Genomic DNA, 22794 nt, shown 5'->3' with positions numbered 1-22794 from the left:
AGAGATGCCCGTAGAAGGAGTTAGAGGAAGGCTGAGGTTGGTGTTCGACTTGGGAAGGAGGGGTAGGGGTAGGGAGGGAGAAAGAACATGAAAATGTATGTTAATTGAAACTCATCCCCGTGGGTGCAATGTATGGTGATTAAGTTGAAATCAACAAAAATTGTTTAAAAAAATAAAGTAGACCTCCAAGGAAAAACTAAGGGGTAAGGCAGGACCACACAGCAAGTGCAGGTGTTTGATAGGAGACAGCAGGCCTCCAGATCAGGAGCTCACCAGGCCTTTTTTCGCATGATAAATCTTGTAAATACAACAGCTTTATTATTTTCCTGTGTACTTTACACACAACTTTAGAGCAGGGGCCAGTGGAAAGGTTAGGTTACTTGACAGAAACCAGAAGGCTTCTTTTGATTTTTAATCTACAAGGTTGTATTTGCATTCCATAGAGAAAAGCCTCTGAAACGGAATGTATTTCTCTGAAGCCTTTGAAAAAAAGAAACTGCACACTGTGATAAAAGAAATGTTTCTTCCATTCATCTTCTGCTGTGGTGATGGAGCAAACGGAAGCACTGTGCATATTTATTTTCCTACAATTTTAGGATTGCATAGATGGAAAACTAAGTTGCATTTAAAAATTCATATTTTATAACAAATCATGCTTTTTTTCTTCCAGTGAAAGCAAACCAATATTGCACAGTTGTATTTCTTCAGGGTTCCTTTGCTGCGTGCCTAATCATGCAGAGGCACATCATTTTTCCACTTCGAATTTAATTTACACTCCAATTATAAAAACATTGTGTAAAATTATGACTGCACATTCTACCTTACAACCATTCCATCTTGCATTCAATGGGGTAAATTACTATAAATAGTCAGTGGCAGCAGAGTCTTTGCTCAAGGAATAGCGATTGTCATTACACCAATCATAGGTGTGCTAGCCTCTCAAATCTTCAAGAGTACAATTAAATCATCCAAAACCTGACTCTCCAGGAAGTGCAAGCGCTCTTCAAAAACAAAGCAAAGTTACATTGGTAATTGAAATCGAAACTCAGCAAAACCTGTCCCTGTGATAATTCAGATAGTTATTTAAATGTATTTAGCACTTCATACATGGTTTGTCCAACATCTAGGTACTGTGATTATTATACCTCAGTTGATTCTCAGTTAACCGACCTCTGAAGGATGTTGGCCAATAAGATAGCTCAGCCGGTTGAGCACTCGTTGCTGCAATCTGTGCGTGATCTGTAGGTTGCAGGTTGGAATCCCGGCAAGGCCAGCACAGCCTTTCATCCTTTCAAGGTCGATAAAGGAGTACCGACTTTAGTTTGGTGATAATTGTGACAAATATGTTCTGTGTACAGCACTTTGGCAAAAGCGCTATATAAATAATCATTTGACCATGAGATTAGGTATAGAATTTAGCATGGAGTCCTTGCCTCTTTGCACGGTTGTGTAATAACATTAGCATACTATTAGGTAGTAGTAGCAGCTCTAGGAAATTAGGACTTTCGTTAAACATCAAAAGACAATTCTGCCATCAAACCTCAAAACACACAATAGAATTCATGTTTGCTTTACTATGTAATTGGCTAGATTTTTGTGTTTTTTGAACATTTAAATATATACAGGAGAGATCAAATGGCCAGACCTTAGATAAATAATGAAAGGTGTATTCTGTCACAAAGCAGAAAGCTGCTGTCTAGTAATTTCTATACAGTTTTTGCACACGTCGGCTGGATGTCGCATACATTTTACTCTCTTGCAAAGGAGAAAAGTAATTTTAGTCTCAAAGTTTAAAAATAGGGAGGAAAAATACTTCCACCTCAAAATGTTATATGGAGCACTGGGAGACAGTACAGGCTTTTGGTGATGGAACTACAAAGGCAACAAAGGATTATGTCTAAAAATGGCAGAGTGAAGAAAGTAAGCACCCAGCGGATCAGGAGAGCAGACCAGAGGCATTGAGATACAATGATCGATGCACCCTCTGGGCTTTATCAGAAGATTAAGTTAAATAGTTTTCTTGAAGAATCGAAAATGGAAATAAAACATAATTTTGCAATAATCTATGTCCTTCCTGTAGATGAGACAAGCAAGGTACAGTGCCAGTAGGGATAGCTGCAAGCGCAACATGCCTGACTTATGAAAATATCTCATAGCGTTCCGTAAAACACTTGTCTGAAAGCTTTGCCCCCCAAGTATAACAAACTTTAGGTCCTTTCTGAGATAGTTCAAGAAAGAGGAAGGTTTTAAAAAAAAAACATGCTTCCGAACAAACTAGTCTTTTAGTGTTGCCGTAACAACCATTGGTGGGAATTTACAAGACAACACGATGAAATGAACGTTAAAGAAGAATCCCCTGCCAGAGCACAACTTGTACAACAGCTGCATTATTTTACTATTATTAGAGGAGTAGTCTGCACATCACCACTCTAAATTGACCAAGCAATTGGAGACTATGTAAAACAATTTAACATAAAAGTGAATACACTGAAACTATCTTTATTACAGTTCCCACCTATTACCATCTTTCTGCCTCAAAGTCTAATCTTAATAGTAACTAAAACACATATATAAAAAACAAACCATAATTAACACAGCCAGTAAAGGAAGCAGTCCACCTTGCTTCTCTGCCACATGTAGATTTCTCTAAAATAACAAATCCTTTTTCCAGATGGGAAACTCGGCATTTTGCAAATCCACTACTCCACGAAGTGGACGAGAACTTCTCTCGGGAATTGGATGATTCAAGATGAAACTGTGCTAATAGTCCATCGATATACGGTGGATTTTTGCAAAATAGTTACTTTATTTTTTCCTTAGACTTTATCAAGGTGGTTTTAACAAGTCTTCTGTTAACCATTCATAGTTTCTGACATTCTGCAAAATGACAATCCTGTCCTGCAGAGTTGCACTTTTGCAAAATATTGGAGGCTCCAAGATGTAAATTGAGTACTATTTGTGAGGGGATCAGAAACTAGAGCTGGACACAAGTTTGCCATGTTTTCACAAAATATATTTATTCAAAGAAAAAGGTTTGGAAAAATGCCTCTGTCCCTATCCTAAAGTTATTTCCCTGACTATAAACCAGGATGTGTCAGGATGTCTTTAACCGAATAAACCTTTCCATGTGTCCAAAACGTCTTATCCTGACCCCCGCATATAAACAAATGGTAAAGTCTAAGGAAAAATGTTCACTTGGCCAAAAAGTGTTCACAGCTAAAATTAGTATATTTCCAACATAAATGCTCTCCCAGGCGGGAGCCTTTGGTTCTAGGGGACGGGGGGAGATCCCTTCCCCCTGGATTCTCAGTTGTAAGGAGAACCAGTCACTTGTGTAAACAGTTCTTTGGTATCTTGTCTGAACTTTGCAAGATTTTATGCAACCAAGTCTTTAACACTTGTTCTTTAATGCAACTTTAGCAATGTCTTTATATAAACACCAAGCTTTCCTTTATTCAAACTCTGAAGATCTCTGAGGGCGCTAGAGAGCCGTCCAAGATGACGGCTTTCCTGCGAGCTCCGTGTAGCTCCCCAAAGATCCTGAAAATAGCGTGCTTCCGAGGTGACTTGCCCAGCTGCTGTGAACACCCAGCGAGAGCTAAGGCGTTTCTGTGCACAACTCTGGCACGAGCTCGGCTGTCGCGTGAGTTTTTGCCCACGAACGACGGCCCGAGAAAGGTCCCACCCCCCTTCTGCCATCTTGATGGCGGTGCGACCACGGCAAGGCCGAGGCAGGGCGGTCGTAAGGGAGGCGGCTGTGCCCGACTGCAACAACAAAAGGCACCGACCGTACCACAGAGGCGTTAGACGGAGCAGAGAAGTCACAAGGCAGCAGTGTGCGGCGGTGGTCCCCCCGAGCGCCGGCCGCGCTGCGTCGAGACTCCCAGGAGACGAGGGAGGGGCCGATCGCTGGAAGGCCACGGAGCTCGGAGAAGGTCCAGAGGACAGCCGCAAATGATCCAGAACGACTGAGGCTGATGACCAAACGCCAGCGGAAAGCCAGGTACGAGCGCCCCCTTAATCGTCAGCACCCACGTTAATTAGGATTGGTCTCCCGGCTCTTCCGCGCGTCAACATAGCCTGCGACCGCAACGACGCGGTGAGGCCTACTAAGATCCATAGTCTAGAGGGTACGGGGCAGGCACCGGGAACCGCGAGAATGAGAAGGTCTCTACGGATATGTGCGTCACTCCATGGCGGGTTGCCAGTCAATTAAACAGTTCCCCGGATTGCAGCAGAAACACTTCACCACCGGCCACTGACGGTGAAACCGCCCTGGAGCCCACGCGAGGTCACTGCTTCAGTTCTAGGCCATAAACGGCGTCGGTCGCTGAGCCTGTCCCCACGAATTGCCCGAGTGCTCATCTAGAGGTTGGTGTTTCCGAGGGACGTTGGTGCTTCATTGACAGCCGCAACATCAAAGCCCTCACCGGCGCCTCTCGGAGACAATAGAGGGGACAGGCGAAACCAAAATGTGTTGTGTGCACGCCAAAGCAAGCCGTAAGAGATCCCCGGCAAGCTCGCCACAAACTCACCCAGCAGATTCTTGACTGACCCTTCCAAGCTCACTCAGTGTCGCCTTCTTGGCACTTCATCACCCTCTTCCATTGTGATCATGGGGAAAACTGATAGATCGCAACGAAATCTGAACTTTGAGAGCTGCTCCTCAGTCAAAGCGTCCTCTTCCAAAAGCAGACCGCAATCACCCAACTCAAGTCCGCCCAACGTAGATGAGGTGACACAAGACTTCGACATCAGAGAAATTCTGTTGGATCTCAAGGTGGAGATAGGGAGCCTGGGGAGCAAACTAGACTCGCTTTCCTCCAAAGTTGACCTGCTCCAACATCGGTTGGATAAACATGCTGACAGACTCGACACTGTTGAACAGAGGGTTTCCGACCTCGATGATGGGACGTCGGCCTTATCCTACAGAGTATCCCAACTGGGGGCTCAAATGAAGGCCGTAAACGCCAAAAACGAGGACTTGGAAGGCCGCTCACGCCGTAATAACTTAAGGATAGTCGGAATCCGAGAACACCAACCCGCCCTGAAAATGGAGGAATACGTGGAGAAAATTTGCACGGACCTGTTTGGTTCAGAAATCCTGTCTAAATCGTTTTGTTGTCGAAAGAGTCCATAGGGTTGCTAATGCAAAACCCATTCCCGGAGCAAACCCCCGACCTATCATTGCGAAGCTACTTAATTATAAGGACCGAGACGCCATTCTCAGAGCCGCCAGAATCAAAGGAGAGCTCCGATACGATGGTGATAAGATTGTTTTTCCCGGATTTCTCCCAAGCCGTCCAGGCGCAAAGACGTACTTTCACAGACGTAAAACGAAGACTGCAAGAAAACCAGATCCAATACTCCATGCTTTTCCCAGCGAAACTTCGACTTCAGCACGAAGGCAAAACGCAGTTCTTCAACACTCCAGACGAGATCAGCGAATACCTAGACCGAGCCGGCTGCCGGCCCGCCCCAAACAACCACATCCCCCAGAGGGGTAACAGACCGACGCCTCAACAACACTCATACAGTTGATCTTTCACCACGGACCGTAATTTGCAACGAGAGTTGGGAGCCAGCCGCCTCTTGGAGGGCCACTGGTGCCCCTAGCACTGCTATGTTGTCTGTTCTGTTTTTAAGGGATTGTTCTCTGTGGGCCAGTTGAGTTGCCCACTCAAGGGTGGGATTCCAGTTCAGCCGGGCCGCTTCCTACCTCTCACCCTTATTCTACAACAACTATCGGGTTCCTCGCTACTCCAATACAAGCCGGGCCCTCCGGCCACCTTCAGATCGCAAGAATCCAGTCAACCCCTCCAGTCCTGATAAACCGGAGCTTAACTGACCACCCAGATGGCGGGACCAACACTTAAAATCGCCACCTGGAACATCCGTGGAAGTAACCATCCTGCGAAGACTAGGAGAATCCTCCAATATCTCAGACTCCACAAAATTAATATAGCTATATTACAAGAAACGCATCTCCTGCCTTCTTCGGAACAACTATGGGCTAAATCATGGGGCTGTCACAGGTATTTCTCATCATATTCTTCGTACGCCAGAGGTGTTACAATCTTGATAGACAGGAAATCGGACTTTAGTCTCATCAACTCAGTGAAGGACTCAGAAGGAAGAGCTCTATTGGTGAGAGGGTTGATCTCAGGGAAAGAGGTAGTAATAGTAAATTCATACGCACCAAATACCGATGGGCCCAACAACTTCAACTGGGTCATGACTCAGCTGGGAAGTTTAACGCAACAACCATTATCTGGGGAGCGGACCTTAACACGACAATTGACCCCATACTCGACAAATCCCATAATACAACGGGACACCCCTCTAAAGCCAGTGCCCAGGTCCGTGAGATTTGCCACACGTTTGAGTTAGCCGACACTTGGAGGCGCCACAATCGGGATGCCAGAGAGTACATTTTCATTCTGCTGTTCACAACACCAGTTCACGGATCGATTACATTCTAGCATCTATCCACTGCCCTTTTGATTGGGGAGAAAGTCAAATCCTGCCGCGTTCCTTCTCTGACCATTCAATGGTCACACTAGAAGCCACTCTTCCAGGCACCACCAATTCTGGACTCCGGTGGAGATTGAAACCCGGAGCACTCACCGACACTGTCTTTGCGAATGAACTTCGCAAGGAAATAACATCCTTTATCGAAATAAATCAAAACTCGGTCGCCTCGGCTAGCACCATGTGGGAAACACTAAAATGCTTTGTACGAGGAGTTTGCCTGGCCAAAGAAAATGGCCTATTAAAACTGATCCGGAAGGACTTGGCCAGTAGCGAATGACACTTGAAAGAACTAGAGATGAGAGCCTCCACTACTCAAGACCCACATGTTCAGGCAAAAATAAAGAAAGAACTGCTGAAGTTTAAAGAAACAGCTGAACAAGAAATAAAGTTCACAAGCCGCAAGCATCAGGTCGCCAATATGGGGAAGGCCAGAAACCAGGCGCCTTGCTAGCCCGTCTCCTAGCTATAAACAAAACCCCAACTCAAGTCGAATGTATCAAAGATGACCAGGGTAGACTGGTATATTCTGAAGAAAACATTGTCAAGGTATTTCGAGACTTCTATCAAGATCTTTATAGCTCTAAAGGTGCCTCCGATCCAGAAACCATACTAAAGTTCCTCGATGACACAGATCTGTACTGGGTTGAATCAGAGCTACGTGAACCCCTAAATGCTCCGATAACAGTTGAGGAGGTTCTGGAGGCAATAAAATCCCTCCCAAATGCCAAGGCGCCTGGGCCCGACGGGCTCATCGGAGAGTTTTACAAGGCCCATGCATCCATCCTAGCCCCTTTTCTGCTCCGAGTTTTTGAAGAATCTTCGCAGCTTGGCCCCCCCCCCCCACATCACGTGAAGCCAACGTAATGGTGCTACACAAAGCCGGCAAACCCCCGGACGATTGTGCTTCCTACAGGCCAATCTCCTTGATTAATCTGGACAATAAATTCTAGCTAAAATCCTTGCTGCAAGGTTACTGCCTCTAATGCCCGCACTTGTATTTGGAGACCAAGCTGGGTTTATCCCGGGGCGAAGCACAGTCCCGAGACTGTTTGGCGTTATAGAGGCCCTAAATCCATCACAACGGGCTAAAGCAGTCCTTCTCTGAAAGGGGCCCCTAGGGGTCCCTCGTGCTATGGAAACAAGGCAATGACCATACACGAAAAGATGCGCCAGACACGAGGTTTCGAATTCCCAATGCTAGGGTTTATTGCAAGCAAAAGATAGTATCAATTGGCCAATTCTGATCTCACGCCTCACTCTCCTAGACCTCGAGGGACGCAAGAGAGCGAATTGCGTACATCAGTTACATATATACAAAATGCATATCATACAATCAGCAAAGTCATGTTCACCACCCCTCTGTATTAAGTTCCTTTGAACTCGGGATGACGATGGACATATCCGATGAGTATGACGATCATAATGCTTTCGATGTCTATTCTAGTAACAATGTGCAATTTAGAAAGTGCGGAGGGATCTTTTAGAACACGGTGGTTCTGTTCTTGGAAGCAATCTGTACACTGGGGAAGAGCCAAATTCTAAGCTTTGCTATCTATGAGGTACTATTCGTGTCCTGGGAGCCAACACGTTCTAAGGGGTTTTCCAAAGGGGGGGCCGTAAGAGAAGCATAATTCAAGCCTTTAACTGTATTATTCTAACATATTCTACCATCGTACGAGACTGGCTGGCAGCTGTGAAGTGATTAAATGCCCTGCAGCTTCCTCCCAAGGCTACAGAGGGAGCGTGGGAATTCCTTTCTGGGCTACTCATGAGAAGTTCAGCAAACTCTTCAGTCCCCCGACCTTGTCCTTTCATATTCAGACAACAATGTTAACAGTTGAGCAGAGTAAGCAGAATCTGCAAGAATTGCAAGCTGCAAAGCAGTTTTTACACAGAAAGCAATGAGCAATGGTTTAACAAGCAAAATGGCGATTCTGCTACGTTTAAAATGGCCGCTTGTTGGTCAAGCATAACAGTCTATATATCTATAATTCGGTGCATAAGACGGTTGGCCCACGGCCATAAAGTTACGTCTATCATTCAAATGAAGGGTATTCATTTTTCCAGATTGACATCTCGACGCCGAGAAGGCATTTCACACGGTTGAATGGCCATTCATGTTTGCAACGCTTACACAAATGGGCCTAGGCAAATTCTTCATCAAATTAGTGTCCCTGCTTTATAGTGCCCCCGCTCATATATTACTCTTGGAAACTCCAAGTCTGCAGGCATAACACTAGAACGCGGAACAAGACAGGGTTGCCCGCTCTCCGCCCTTATCTTTGCCCTCATTATGTGTGTCATGGGCGCTACTCCCGAGGGGCCAGGACTGGCCCAGCGCCCTCGGAAGCAGACCCGTCTTCCACTACTCCGGACCCAGCAGACCCCTACAGGGGCCCTTTGGACCGTGTCCTGGCGCCTTTGGCGCCAGGCTCATGAAGGGTTTCAGTCCCGGCGCCATAGGCGCCGGGCTCATATTGATAAACAGTGTAATAATGCTTGGGTGGACTTACCTGAGGCAGACCATGCTGCATATTTACCCAGAACAAACCAGTCTGGTTGAAGTCCCCAGCCATCAGGGCTGGGAGGAACTATTCCCTCCATTCAGAACTCTTTTCTTACCTGGGTGGAACCGGTGGAAGAACATACACTGGAAGCACTTCTCTGCTATTTAAACCACGCCCGATGGAAAACACGTGCTTCGCGTTATTCTGCAGCAGCAGCAGGACGCTCACCGAGTCGGCTCCTGAATTCCAGGTCCAGAGTCATCTTCAGCTTCCGCGCAGCAACCTGTGGATGAAGAAAGACACAGAACAATACTTACCAGATCCCGGAATCCAGTCACCGGCAAAACCTGCAAAGAATAAACATAAGGTTAGAAAAGTGCAACTCGTTCGCAGCCGCGCCCGCTTACCTGATCCATCCGTGATTGCAACGGAGCTAACCGTGGCCTTCTCTTCGGCAGCTTCTCTGCACCTGAAAGGCAAAGGACATAATTAAAAAGGGGTTCGGGTGAAGGCAGTCGCATTCATCTTAACTTACCAGTTTTTGCACGCGCAGTAGCGGCCGCATCAACCTCATTATCCCGGCACCTGAAAGACAGGAAAGACATTATTTGAGGTGCCATTAAAAGCGGCCAACGATCATTATACTTGCGTGCATCGGCACGTGCAGTGGCAACGGATATAAAGCCTGCAGCATCCCGGCACCTGAAAACTAGGAAAAGGACATTATTAGAGGTGCCATTAAAAGCGGCCAACGATTATTATACTTGCGTGCATCGGCACGTGCAGTGGCAACGGATATAAAGCCCGCAGCGTCCCGGCACCTGAAAACTAGAAAAAGGACATTATTAGAGGTGCCATTAAAAGCGGCCAACGAACATTATACTTACATGCATCGGCACGTGCAGCGGCAACGGAAAACTACGCCCACAGCATCCCGAGGCCTGAAACAAAGGAAAAGGGACATTATTGAGGTGCCCATCTTTTAAAGCCTAAAGACTACAGTATACTTACAGGCATCCGCTCGTGCAGTAACGGCGGCATTGCTCTTCGGCATCCCAGCACCAGTGCTACAACTAAGGCCGCAAAAGACTTGAGCCTCAACACTGAACTCATCCAGTGACGTAACTGGAATCCACGCACCCCTGCACCAGACGCAGGATGGAGAGCTCAGCATTTATACGCCTAAGGTGAGAGCTCGCCGAGACAAGTAGAAAGCTAGGCTGTGGGAAAAACTGGCGATTGGTGGGAGAAGGAATCCCATCAAACGGTGATTAACCCTTTTTCTTCCACCTGCAGAAAACTTACCCTGCAAGTCAGACATTCGATAAGAGGAAGCCCAGTCCTGAGAGTCGTCCGAGCTCTACGCTTCTCAATTGAAGAAACGATAGCAGCCCAGCCGGGATCAGCGCCTTCGTGGGAATCGGGTGAGCGTTACACCCTGCCATCCAGGCTTTGCGCCAACCATCTAGCACAAGGTCTCAAACTGGGTCCCCATAGATTGTCTCCCTCTATGCTGATGTTATTTGTCAGCGACCCCCCTCCCCCAGGCCAATCTCAACCCGGTAATGCGAGAAGTCAGAAAATTTGGTCGAATGTCGGGTCTCAAAACTAATCATTCAAAATCCGTAATCTTCCCCCTGACCCCACCCGCAACTGAATTCCCAGATGATTATGGTTTTAAATGGGGAAACCTCAAAGGTTCGCTATCTGGGTATCTATATGTCTCGAAATCATCATGAAATTTATAGGGATAACTATGTCTGTACATTAAATTCTTGCAGGAACGAATTCACAGGTGGGAAACTCTACCTTTAACGATATGGGGAAGAATCTCCTTAACAAAAATGGTCATCTTACCCAAACTCCTCTATTTGTTTACGAACATTCCATTACTGGTCCCCAGGTCTTTCTTCCAAAAGGTCAGGAGCCTAATACTAGAATTGGTGTGGGCTGGGAAACCAGCGTGTGTGGCCTATAACACACTTACGCTGCCGGTGGCGAACGGGGGTCTTGCGCTCCTCGATATTGAAAAGTACTATTGGGCAGCCCAAGCCCAATTTCTCAGTCACTGGTATACGGTCCACTTTGTTCGAACCCACGTGCAAGTGGAACGTGCCCTAGCCTCCCCCAACCTCCTGAGGGCTGTTATCCGTCAAATTCCGGTCCCATATAACGCGCTAAACACAGTCCTATCCACCTACGCAATTTGGAAAAAAATAGCTAATAAATACGGGGTGACAATAAGATTTTCCCCATTATTGCCCATTAGATGTGTTCCCGGTATTCCCATTACTAATGAGAAAGTGTTCCTAATATGGACAGACAAGGTCAACATTCACTCCTTTGGTGACCTCTTCCCTGGGGGCACGTTCCTGACCCCACAAATGGCCAAAGATAGAGGCGGCAACTCCTCGTTAGACGTGTTCATCTACTTCAGACTATGCCACACCCTTCAAAAGCTGTTTCCATCCTTCCCCAAACAACCTCCCACATGGGATTTATTACACAATACGATTCAAGCACAGAGGGAGGGAAGATTAGTATCGTTGTTATATAAATCCCTTATAGTAGGTAATGCGCCTCCCAAATCCAAGGCGCAGCAAAAATGGGAAACAGCCATTCAGGAAGCAGTGTCAGATGAAGACTGGACTTATATCCTCCGCCAGACGCAAAAAGTGGCAATAAACACTCGGCATAAGTTGATTCACTTTAACTTCGTGCATCAGACGTACTACACCCCAGTTAAGAGGAATAAGCATCACCCAGAACTGTCACCCCGATGTGACAGGTGTGCGGCAGCTAACGCTGACTTCCTCCATCTAGCCTGGAATTGTCCGGGAATCCACAATTTCTGGGCCTCAGTTCTACAAGTTACCGAAGACGACATTGGCGAACAAGTGACCCCAACACTACTCGGAGCCCTGCTCCACCTTACGAAATACTTGCAGCCGACATCTCGGAAACTTGCGGCCCTGCTTCTGGTGCTGGCCCGCAGGAGAATCGCGATGTCATGGGGTCAAGGCCCGCTCCCCAAGATTGAAGACTGGAAAAAAGACATTGTTTATTGTCAAAACACTGAATGCGAATTTATAAGACTCCTACCGCTGCATGCTCGCCCCCGGATATCTGGGGTCCATACATAAATTATTTGCTAAGAAATGCTGATCCCTCAGACTCTGATATATCTGTGAACTAGAAGATGAGCGGTGAAGTCCAGACCCGCAAGAGGGCACTTGGCAATCTCGAACTGAAATGAGGAAGGAACCCACGGGATCCTGTAAGGGTGACCGTGGGGGAGGGGGGTGAGGGGTGTTTCGGCAGGGTTGTTTGAAGTTGGGGGTTTGTTTTTTCTTTCTAATTGTGCCTTGTTTGTCTCACTCCGATTAAGCGCCCTAGAGGTGCCTTAGTATGGTAAGAAGATTGAAAAACCAAAAATAAAGTTTTTAAATAAAAAAACTCTGAAGATCTGAGAAAATGGATGAAGTTGTTTCAAATTAAAAGTATGGAGAAAATGCTTTAAACTCTATTGGGACTGCTATTACAGATGCCGATAATGTTTTGTTGTAGTTATGAAAATGCAAAATAATTCAAATTCTCCAAATGGTACCCTGGTGATTTCTGTGAAATTAAGATCAGAATGTTAATAGTATAACTTGTTGCCTACACTGAATCTTCTTTTTTATATTAGCCAGGATATCCACCATCTCAGTTTAATAGTGGCTGAGTCCAAAATGCATCACCACACGTTTGTTCATTAGAGAAACACCTGTTCAGTTCATGATGAACACCCACACGTGCTCAAACACATTATGGGATAGCTCCCAGATCTAGATTGACTTCCGTTTGGCTTGCTCGGCATGCTCCCTTTTCGAGTTATTCATCCATATGATCCTTGTAATAACCTGCTTTAGCCATTTTGTAATCCACGTTCTTACTCCACTTAAACTTCCGTCTTTCAGAACTGCTTAGTATGGTTGTTCTATCTGTACCTTTGATCTTCTCAAAGCAAACTTGCTCCATGCTCTGTTTGGAGATTAAACATCAAATATTTTTTAATTTCTTTGTTCTTCCTAGTTAGGACATGATCACAGTCCTATATTATTGAGAAATGCTATTAAAAATATTTTTGAACACTGAAGAAATGATCGCCCTTCAACACCAGATCATTGAGATGGCCTTTCATTAAATTCCTATTTATTAAATTATAGTGTTCTTTGTTAAATTGTATGTTTTTCCTTACATTTTGCTGCTAGTCTTTTGAGAGAAAGCTCCATTAAGAACTGTTCTTTGAAGACACCAGTCCTTATTTTTAATCTCCATCTGCAACCCACAAATCATACATGATTGTGGTGTAATCCTGTGCCATTTTATTATTTTTCTGCAACAAATGGCAATCACAAGTTATCCTAATTTTGGGCACATTTGGTATTCTCAAGCAAATCATTTTGCTAAATAAATGACGGGCTTTAAAATTGGCATTTTCAATGGATTTTGTTGCCGGGTTAAGCAGTGTTCCTTTGTTGCTTGTGGTCATTTTAACATAGATTACATTTGAGGGTAGGTTGGTAACGTTATTAGCCTGACATATTATTGTGCTCAATTTATCAGTACCACATATAGCTTCCTCATTTTTTGCCATGATCAGAAATGTTTTCCGACCTTAATTCTGATCAGTCATTCGACCTTTATAGGTTTATCATACAATGTTTTCACAAATATTAATTTAGGAAAATGTAGTTTGGAACATCCAAACAAAATGTTAGGATTGCCCTCTCATTTCTGTTTAGCAATACATTTCACAGTGGTTAATCTTCTGATTTTTATCGCAAAAAGGTGCAGATTCAGTCAAATGTTGCATCCTATATTTGAAGAAGCCTCGAATGTAATTAAAGAAGAATTTCCAAATAGCAACCAAGTTTTGTTCGCCAGGGTGGACTGTGATCAGCACTGTAAGTGAAATTATGCTTCTAAATTGCAATTTACTTAAACATGTAATAATCGTGAATGAAAATATGTTCTTGAGCTAAGCCTAGAATACTTTAATTGTGCATATATTTCTAATATCGAACAAGTTCTAACTAAAGCGAATTCAATCTCTTCTACCTAGTCACCGTTTTAGTTGCAATGTTTGAAAAGTGTCAGCATGTACAGTGTATTATTGATTGGAGCGTTGCAGAATGTCGAGCATCTTTCAGGAAGCAAAGAGATTATGTTGAACTACTCTCTTCAAACGTGTCTTTAAGTTATCAAGTTAGTAGTGTAGCCTTAATGAAATGTTTATGCAGAGTGAAAGGCTGTAGTTTAACCTTTACTACACCAGAATTGTGAATGTCAGCTTACACCACACCTAGACAGGATTGTAAAGATTAGCATTACATTTTATCTAGACATAATTGTAATACTAGCTTGTGTCACAACTAAACAGAATTGTGAAGATTAGCTTTAATCGTATCTAGACAGAATTGTGAATGTCCGCCTGCGTCCCATCCAGACAGAATTCTGACGATTAGCATTGCGTGATATCTAGATAAAACTGTAATACCAGCTTGCGTCCCATCTAGACGATTTGAAGATTAGCATCCGTCACTTCTGAACAGCGATGCCACTAACTAACCCACTAAACAATCGGACCCCTTTGCATACACATCTCTAACTAAACACAACCATACCTCTAATGCACAACAAACTGCGCACACTTCACCAGACTGCAACAACAAAATATACTATACAAAGCCTCACACAACAGCAAACGACGGCTCCCAACCGAAAAGCAGACCTAAGCTCAGCGAACGGTGAAAACCGAACTGGGGCTGTCAGCAGCACTTCACCCCTCTTGCCTTTCTCCTGCTCAATCCTATTAACCTACATACCCTCTTCCCTTTTCAGATCTGCAATGGTGCCGGGGGACCACTCCAGTGGTGACGGTGCACGGTATGAATACCTTTAACATCTTGGGAGAAAATCCTGAGTGGAACTCAATGGACTGCAGTTGACCCATTTCCTCTGAATCCATCATCTTAGCTTCCATTTCCATGAAGTCTATAGACTTGCTCACTAGGTTCTTGAAAAATTCTTTGCCCCATGAATCTTAATCCCCTTGGGTAGACCCAGTCATTATGAAAAAAGTATTCTTGAGGTATTGGCGTTTCTCCTGGTGCAAGTTGGAACTTTGGCTTCCGATGGAGTTCATTCATTTAAAAGAGATGTTCCTAATTATTGGCGGCTATTCTTTTTCCACTCGCGTCTTGTGACATGGCAAAGAGAGGCAATAAAGAACACTTGTTCCTACCATAACATTTGAGAACTGCTGGTGCTCTAGCAGGGAGGGGGAGATCCTGCAGTTCCTTAATTGCCCAACAGGCATTAGGATGGTGAATCATTGACCATAGGTGCCTTCTTTTGAAGATCATGAGAAAAAGGATGGTCTCCTTTGAGTGCCAGCCCTGCCTGCCAAACTGGAAATCCCGCAGATGCCCCTTTTGGAGCATACAGGTGGCCGATCTCATTACTCTGCAAATGATTAGTGCCAACAGGGTGGATATTGCAGCAGTGTCCGCTTATGGTGGTACAGTAATGTCCAGAGACCCACATCTCCACCGGCCTATCTGTTAGAGAAATTTCCACTACCTGCAGTAGTATACTAAACTGCTTCACGCAATGAGGGTCCATCTCTGGTGCTCTGAGGGGGAAAAATGGCAATTATCAAGGGCTACATTGTGCGTTTTTCACAATGGAAAAAGAAGCACTTGTGTTAAATGTGTTCTGTGCACACTTGTGATAATTTTAAAGAGCATATATGCGGGCCATCAATTTAGTATAACACGCTCCATTCTAGTCAGAATCTTCCAGTGGACCACCTATAGCTGCTACCTGTTTTTCTTTCACAGACCCTGTACAGTTATGTTATCTGCTTGTTCCTGCAACCTTTGGTTCTCCAGGTGTGTAGGGCTAAATCTCCCACAATCTCTCACCATGCGGAGTTGGCCCAATGGGGGTTGTAGTCCAAAACATCTGGAGAGCCAAAGGTTGCAGACCCCTGAACTAACACTGCAGCATTCTCCTCCTAGCTACACGCCTTGCACATGTCTAAAAATGTCCTGAATAAAACATGCTCCATCTAAAAGGTATCGAAGCCCAAGAACCTATATTTATATAACTGTCCCATGCAAGCTACATTGCTCATTTCATTTTCACATCTCCACAGCCGTGGAATGGCCTCCTTTTAGGTAGCATAGTCGTACACATAGTTTTGGGTCTATTCTTTCTTGTAAACTTCTTCCACACACTGCACGTTGCATGCATATGGCTAGGCAGTGCCTGTATTTTCTTTTGTCCTAGAAAATAAATACGCAGCAAATGTAATGGGGCTATCAATGGTTCAATCAACTTAGAAACCAGATTTTGGTTGTTTGTATTAAGCCAAGGCACCATTATATTGCAGTGTAGCTGCAGCATGGCATGCCACACCACACAATCCGAGGGTTCTATTCCGTCCTGTTCAGGGAAATTTCAGCACATCTTCCCAACTTGGTTGAACCATACTGCAAGAGTAATTGCATGGACAATTGATTCAATTCTGTGTTATAGCAATTGATATTCCACGAAAAACATGTAGAGCCCTGTGTTCCGAACTAACACATTTGACATTTCAGCCAAAATATTCTACAAACTTTTGTAGAGAATTTATTGGACGTGACGCATTGAATTCAAATATTTCTTCCTAGTTAACTAGAACGTGGAATCTTAAGTAACAGAATGTTGTAGTGGTGACTGCCGGAGGTAATCCCTCCAGTGGCACAGTGACTGTGCCCAGTAATGGATAAAGCCATGAATTTTCCCAATTCATTTCAAACCCAACACCATGCCAAATTCCTCTGTCATAAAAGATAATGCGCAGGATTCTTAACAACAAACCATCATTTACATCTAATGCAATTATGCGTTTATCCCGATGTATCGCATCCATGTTCTTCACATTTTTCCTGAGGCATAGCAAAATCTCAATTATCAAAGAACGGTAAGGGCGGTATTGAGCAGCCTTGGCTCTGTTTCAGTAGCGATATATATTTTTGAAATTCTGCTTAAGTTTCAATACAAGTACAATCAACAACCCCCACGACCCAGGGTAACTTCAGATGTAGGAAACAACATAAATCCTCTTGCCAACTCTCGAGTCTAAAAAAAAAAAGGCCGAAATCCGTAGTCTGTGAGGGCACCATTGAAACATATCAATGAGAAGAAAGGTTAAAATAAATCCCCCGTCATAAAAGCATCATAATCACCCTGAACCCTGTATGTGATGCACTCCATAGCCAAAAAATGTAAAACTTTCTGAAGCCAATTGGACTCAGTCGGAGGATCTCTCTGCTTCTACCTCTGGCCAATAATCAACCACGATAATCATGAATGCTTTCTTATGGGCCTTAGAGTACAGCTTAACCTATGGATCGGCAAGACCGAGTAGCAATTCCCGTGCAAGCTCCTGCACCCGATAACTTTGAAGGAGCGCCTTGTTAAGCGGTGGGCGGCCTACGTAATGTTGCAGGCAGAGTCAGGTTCTACCGCTGCCACAACCGCCGATTGTGACGGGGGGTTGAGTGACGAACTAGCCTCGGATTTGGAGGCGATTGACCTCTCGGCGGAGCACGATCGCTCTGCGTCATCTGTCCCTGGCTCCACTAGGCAAGACCTAGGTCCTGCAATGGGGAATGTACACCCCGGTGACATAGACGCACATGTTCCCCACACTAAAGACACAACCCCAGGGACGTCTTCGACTAAACAGTCGAAGCGGTCCATAGCGCCAACAAGCACACAAAGTTTTGGCCCTGTATATCGTCCTTTGGGGTCCGCAGGCCTCCCCGCAACCGCAGATGCATTTTGCAACTGGGCCTACTAAATGAAAGGGCGCTGACCCCAATATCCACCATCCCGTCAAGACGCATCGGAAGAAGGCATCCACGGCCGAAAACGCCCCGGTTCCGCCGAAAGTAGTCGCGCAACCAGAGGCCCGGACTTCATCACTCCCCGATGATGAAGTGATTACCGAGAGCATCGCCAGGATCATTTCGGTGGATTGTCACAAAGGCCCAAGGATTCATCGAAACCCAAGGATAGGCCGATGAATTTACCAGAACCTACGGGAAGACCTGCAGATAAACAAAAGGACACGTGTCAACCGTCGGGACCCCGACAATACTTTTGGGAAGCACCTGAAGGGATTTCTTCGGCATTGAAGAAAAAAATCTCGACGTTTACAGGCAGAAGATCCACTAGATGAGCCCTTTCCACCCCTGGACCACTCTGGCTCATCTGTTTGGACCAGAGAAACATTTGAAGGATGCATGGACAGGCTAGAGAGATTTGTGGAATTCTCTGAGAAGTCCACACCCAAAAGGTCTAGGGAGGAAAACCTTGCTCTCCCTGTGGCTAAGCTGCAGAGGGTCTTTGACCAATCAAGATGAGTAAGAGGAGGAATACATTTATGACCTCACTGAGAAGGAGGCCCAAAATAAGATCCCTTTGACTCTGAGGAGGTCCATTTAGACACCACTGGGTGTTGGGGGGAGGGGGGGAGGGAGGGAGGGTCATAGACCCGGACTCAATTGATCCTTGCCCTTGGCAGTCACCTACTCCAACTCTGGAGCCTGATGCCTTGTGCCTGGACTCCCCTCCAACCCCCCAACTAGATGGGCCTCCCGGGTGGACGATCAAATGGCTTTTAATGCCATATTGAGGAAAGCAGCGGAACACTTCAACATTGCTACTCAGGAAGCCGTTCCAGAGGCTGATTTTGTGGAGGACCATCTGAAAGAAAAACCAGCTGCCAGCCAAGCTATTCCTCTATTCCATTAAGAAGAGATTGTCCCCTTCTTTATTAACACCTGCACTTACTAGAGCAGTGAATCCGAGGATACAGAAGCATTTTCGACCCTCCCCCTCTGATCCCACCTACATCAGAGGTCATTCTACTTCAGATTCTTTGGTTGTTGCAACTACTGGGGAAAAAAACAGGGGCTCTCCTATCCACTGGGGAGGCACCCCCTGACAAGGAATGTAAGACTTTACTCTTTGGGGAAAAGGATCACTGCGGCAGCAGCTTACTGCACTCACATCGACAACAATACAACGTTGTTAGACAGGTATGCTGATGCGCAATGGGCCAAGCTAGAGGATGGCCTTCAAGAAGTCCCTGAGCCACTGCGAGCTTGTCTGCTCTCAACAGTCACCAAAGTATGTGGATGCATCAGAAACGGCCGGAAGGTCTTTGGCTCAAGGTACCCTCCTGAAAAGGCACGCATGACTAACAAACTCTGGGTTCAAGCCAGTGACGCAAGGTTCACTCATCAATCAGTGGAGGATACTAATTTATTCGGAAAGGCAGTGGATGAAGCCCTCGAAACTGCAAAAAAGGAGCATGACACCCTTAAGACTCTAGATCAGATCACCCAGAGACCTTTACAAAGAAGGGGAGCGGGAATAGACGTTCCTTTCGTGGGCAACGATTCCCTCAAAATCAATACAACTCTGCGAAGAACTGGTCCTCTCCCCAAGGAACCAGCAGCTACAACACCCCATACCCCACAAGGGGGCAACAACGCGGTAAACCAAGGAGCCGAAACTCTACCTCTCGAGGCTCCCCGGCCTCTGGCCAGAAATGACCCGCAGTTCCGGGTCCCCTCCCATGCATCCCCGGTCGGGGGCTGGCTAACCTAGTTTCTTCGAGCATTGGAGGGAATAACTACAGACCAGTGGGTGTTAAAGACAGTTGCCCACGGGTACTGTTTAGAATTCAGCCAGACCCCACAGTTCAGACCGCCACGAGCAAGACGCCTGACGCCAGAACATCTGCAAATCCTGCTATAAGAAGTCGAAACCCTGCAGGAAAAGGGCACCATAGAGGGTCGTACCTCTTCTACAGTTAACCAAGGGTATTTATTCAGTGTATTTCCTTGTACCCAAAAAGGATCGTACCATGTGCCCTGTACTGGATCTGCACCCGTGAACAAATTTGTGAAGCCCCAAAAGTTTTGTATGGTCACTCTGCAAGAGGTAATTCCCCTGCTCACACAGGGGATTACATGGCAATACTGGCCATGAAAGATGCATATTTTCATATTTCAATGTTGCTGGCGCATAGAAAACACCTCGGGTTCATGATTCAAGACAAGCACTATCAGTTCAAAGTACTACCCTTCGGCATAGCTTCTGCACCAAGGGTATTTACAAAGGTACTGACAGTGGCAGCAGCGCACCTGCGCAGGCAATCCATTCCAGTTTATCTTTACCTCGACGACTGACTCATAACGGGGGATTCCTACGAAACCTGCCTGTCAAATACCAATAGAACTATAGAGCTTTAATTCAGTCTAAGATTCTCTATCAACGAGAAGAAATCCAGCCTAGACCCCAGCCAGGTCAAACAGTTCCTAGGGGCTCTAATTTGAACAAAGGACGGCCTCTTCTTCCCCTCCAACGAGAGAGTACAAAACATGCTGTTTAAAATCCCTCAATATGTAGCCATTCGAGAGGTGACTGTAGGCAAAGCTACGCGACTGTTAGGAATGATGGCATCATACATTTATTTGGTTCCTCACGCGCGCTTGCGTCCAATGCAGGAGTGGCTCAACAGCCAGTGATGTCAGGCCAGCGGACAATGGGACAATCTAGGGATTGTCTCGCCAGCCGTCATTCTCTCGCTACGGTGGTGGTCGAGACATAGCATCCAACCATATGTGGGCCAGCCAACCCTGGCACACTCATCTGATGGAGATGTCCCCATCTCCTCCAATGAAACTGCCTTGCCCGTACGGGGAGACGCTTCACCCATGCTTGCAAACATTGAAATTGGGGGCCTGGCTCCTGAGGTCATAGAGTTCCAACACCTGCAAATCCCTCAGTGATGTATGGACATACTCAGGGAGGCAGGAAAACCTAACGCACGATATTGCTATTCCAGTAAGTGGAAACGTTTTGTTATCTGGTGCAACACACGATTTTTTTTCTTCTTTTTTGCACTTATCAGACTACCCAGTCTGCTGCCTTAAACACAGCACTTGCCACTTGCTGGCTGCACTACCACTGTTTATTGCCTCAATGTTCTATTTATTATTTATTCTGCTCTCCTCTGCTCCGCACTTTCCACTCTCTCCCTTCCATGCACTTTTTCCCCTTTTTCCCTTTCCCATGCACTTGCGCGTTCTCAATGTCACTGGGCCAGTAAAATCGTTGTGTTCTCCCCTGTTCCCCTCCCTTGCCTAGTCACGCTCTGAAACACTTGTGTACGAGCGCGATAGAAATAAAATATCATATCATAACTCTAAGAGCATCAACCCAATTGACTGCTCTCCTACTCTCCTACACATCGTTTTGTACCTGTCTCATTTACTTGACTCGGGTCTAGTCTTTAACTCACTTAAGGTTCACTTAGCTGCTCTTTCAGCCTACACTACGTCACAACAAAGGGTGTTGTGGTGGAAAATACCGGTTATTAAGGCTTTCATGGAGGGAGTAAAGAGAATTTGCCCTCACATTTATAACCCAGCTCCTGGATGGGACCTAAACGTGGTGTTGACTAGACTTATGGGGGTCTCCTTTCGGGCCCATGCATAAAGCAAGTCGCAAAGATCTCACCTACAAAACTGCCTTTTTAATAACCATTACTTCCATTAGGAGAGTCGGTGAACTCCAAGCGCTCTGTTCTAGACCCCTTTGTAACCGTTCACAAAGATAAGGTGGTTCTGCGAACTCACCCTAGGTTTGCGCCTAAATTCATTTCAAAGTTCCATGTGAACCAATCCATAGAACTACCAACATTCTTTCTGACCCCTCAAACATGGGAGAAAGAAGCCTGCACACACTGGATGTACGCAGAGCAGTCATGTTTTACATGGAAAGAACTAGACCACTAAGAAAAACAAATCAGTTTTCGTTTCAGTGGCAGCAGGTAGAGCGAGAGAGAGAGAGACCCTGTCTCCAAATCTACTATCTCTAAATGAATTGTCAAATGCATTGCACACTGTTTCTCTCTTGCTAAGAGAGAACTGCCCTTCAAGCCTATAGCACATTCTACTCGAGGCACTGGGGCTTCCCTAGCATTCATTGCAAATGTTCCCCTAGAATCCATTTGCAAAGCGGCAACCTGGAATTCTGTACACACCTTTACAAAACACTATTGCCTAGACACTCATTCTAGGTCTGACCCTCAGGTGGGAAAAGCAGTACTAAGACATCTTTTCTCTACTGTTCCTTCTCACATCCCACCTCCAATTCTGGGTACTGCTCGCTAGTCTGTGCACAGCATGTGATTCTAAGCAGATTAACAAGCATCAGAAGACGTGCATTACTTACCGTCAAAGCGTTTCTGATGATTGTATCTGCTTAGATTTATATGCGCCCACCCTTCCTACCCGCTCGGATGGAAAGAACATAGACGTCTTACTACTTTCTCTCTTTACTGTACTCACTCACGATAGTCATAGTCACCCTCACGACAGAAAAAATACAATCGGAGGGACCTCGACGCATGAGGGATTTTGGGTACACTACACGTCACGTCAGTGATAGTGTTACAGGCATGCCCATGTCGATGTCCCCTTTTGATTCTCGAAAGACCAGATGCAATACTCTGCGGTGACCACTGGATGTCAGACTATATGCACATCATGTGAATCTAAGCAGATACAATCATCAGAAATGCTTTTATGGTAAGTAATGCATGTCTGTCTTGCTAAAGAAGTTAGTATGGTAGCTA

The 22794-nt window shown here is 45.5% G+C and overlaps 1 protein-coding gene across 1 annotated transcript in view; it reads left to right on the top strand.

The window, feature by feature from the left end:
* Window positions 1–22794, top strand: part of ERP44 (endoplasmic reticulum protein 44) — a 550129-nt gene that overhangs the window by 194465 nt on the left and 332870 nt on the right. Inside the window, exon 4 of the mRNA XM_069620604.1 lies at window positions 13875–13990. Coding sequence (XP_069476705.1) covers window positions 13875–13990 — 116 coding nt within the window. The remainder of the gene's footprint in view (window positions 1–13874; window positions 13991–22794) is intronic.

This window comes from Ambystoma mexicanum, chromosome 5q, assembly GCF_040938575.1.
Source record: "Ambystoma mexicanum isolate Mex_15411 chromosome 5q, UKY_AmexF1_1, whole genome shotgun sequence".
In the NCBI taxonomy this organism is placed as follows: Eukaryota; Metazoa; Chordata; class Amphibia; order Caudata; family Ambystomatidae; genus Ambystoma; species Ambystoma mexicanum.
Note: the sequence above shows the minus strand (reverse complement) of the source record. Positions and strands in the feature narration are given on the sequence as shown.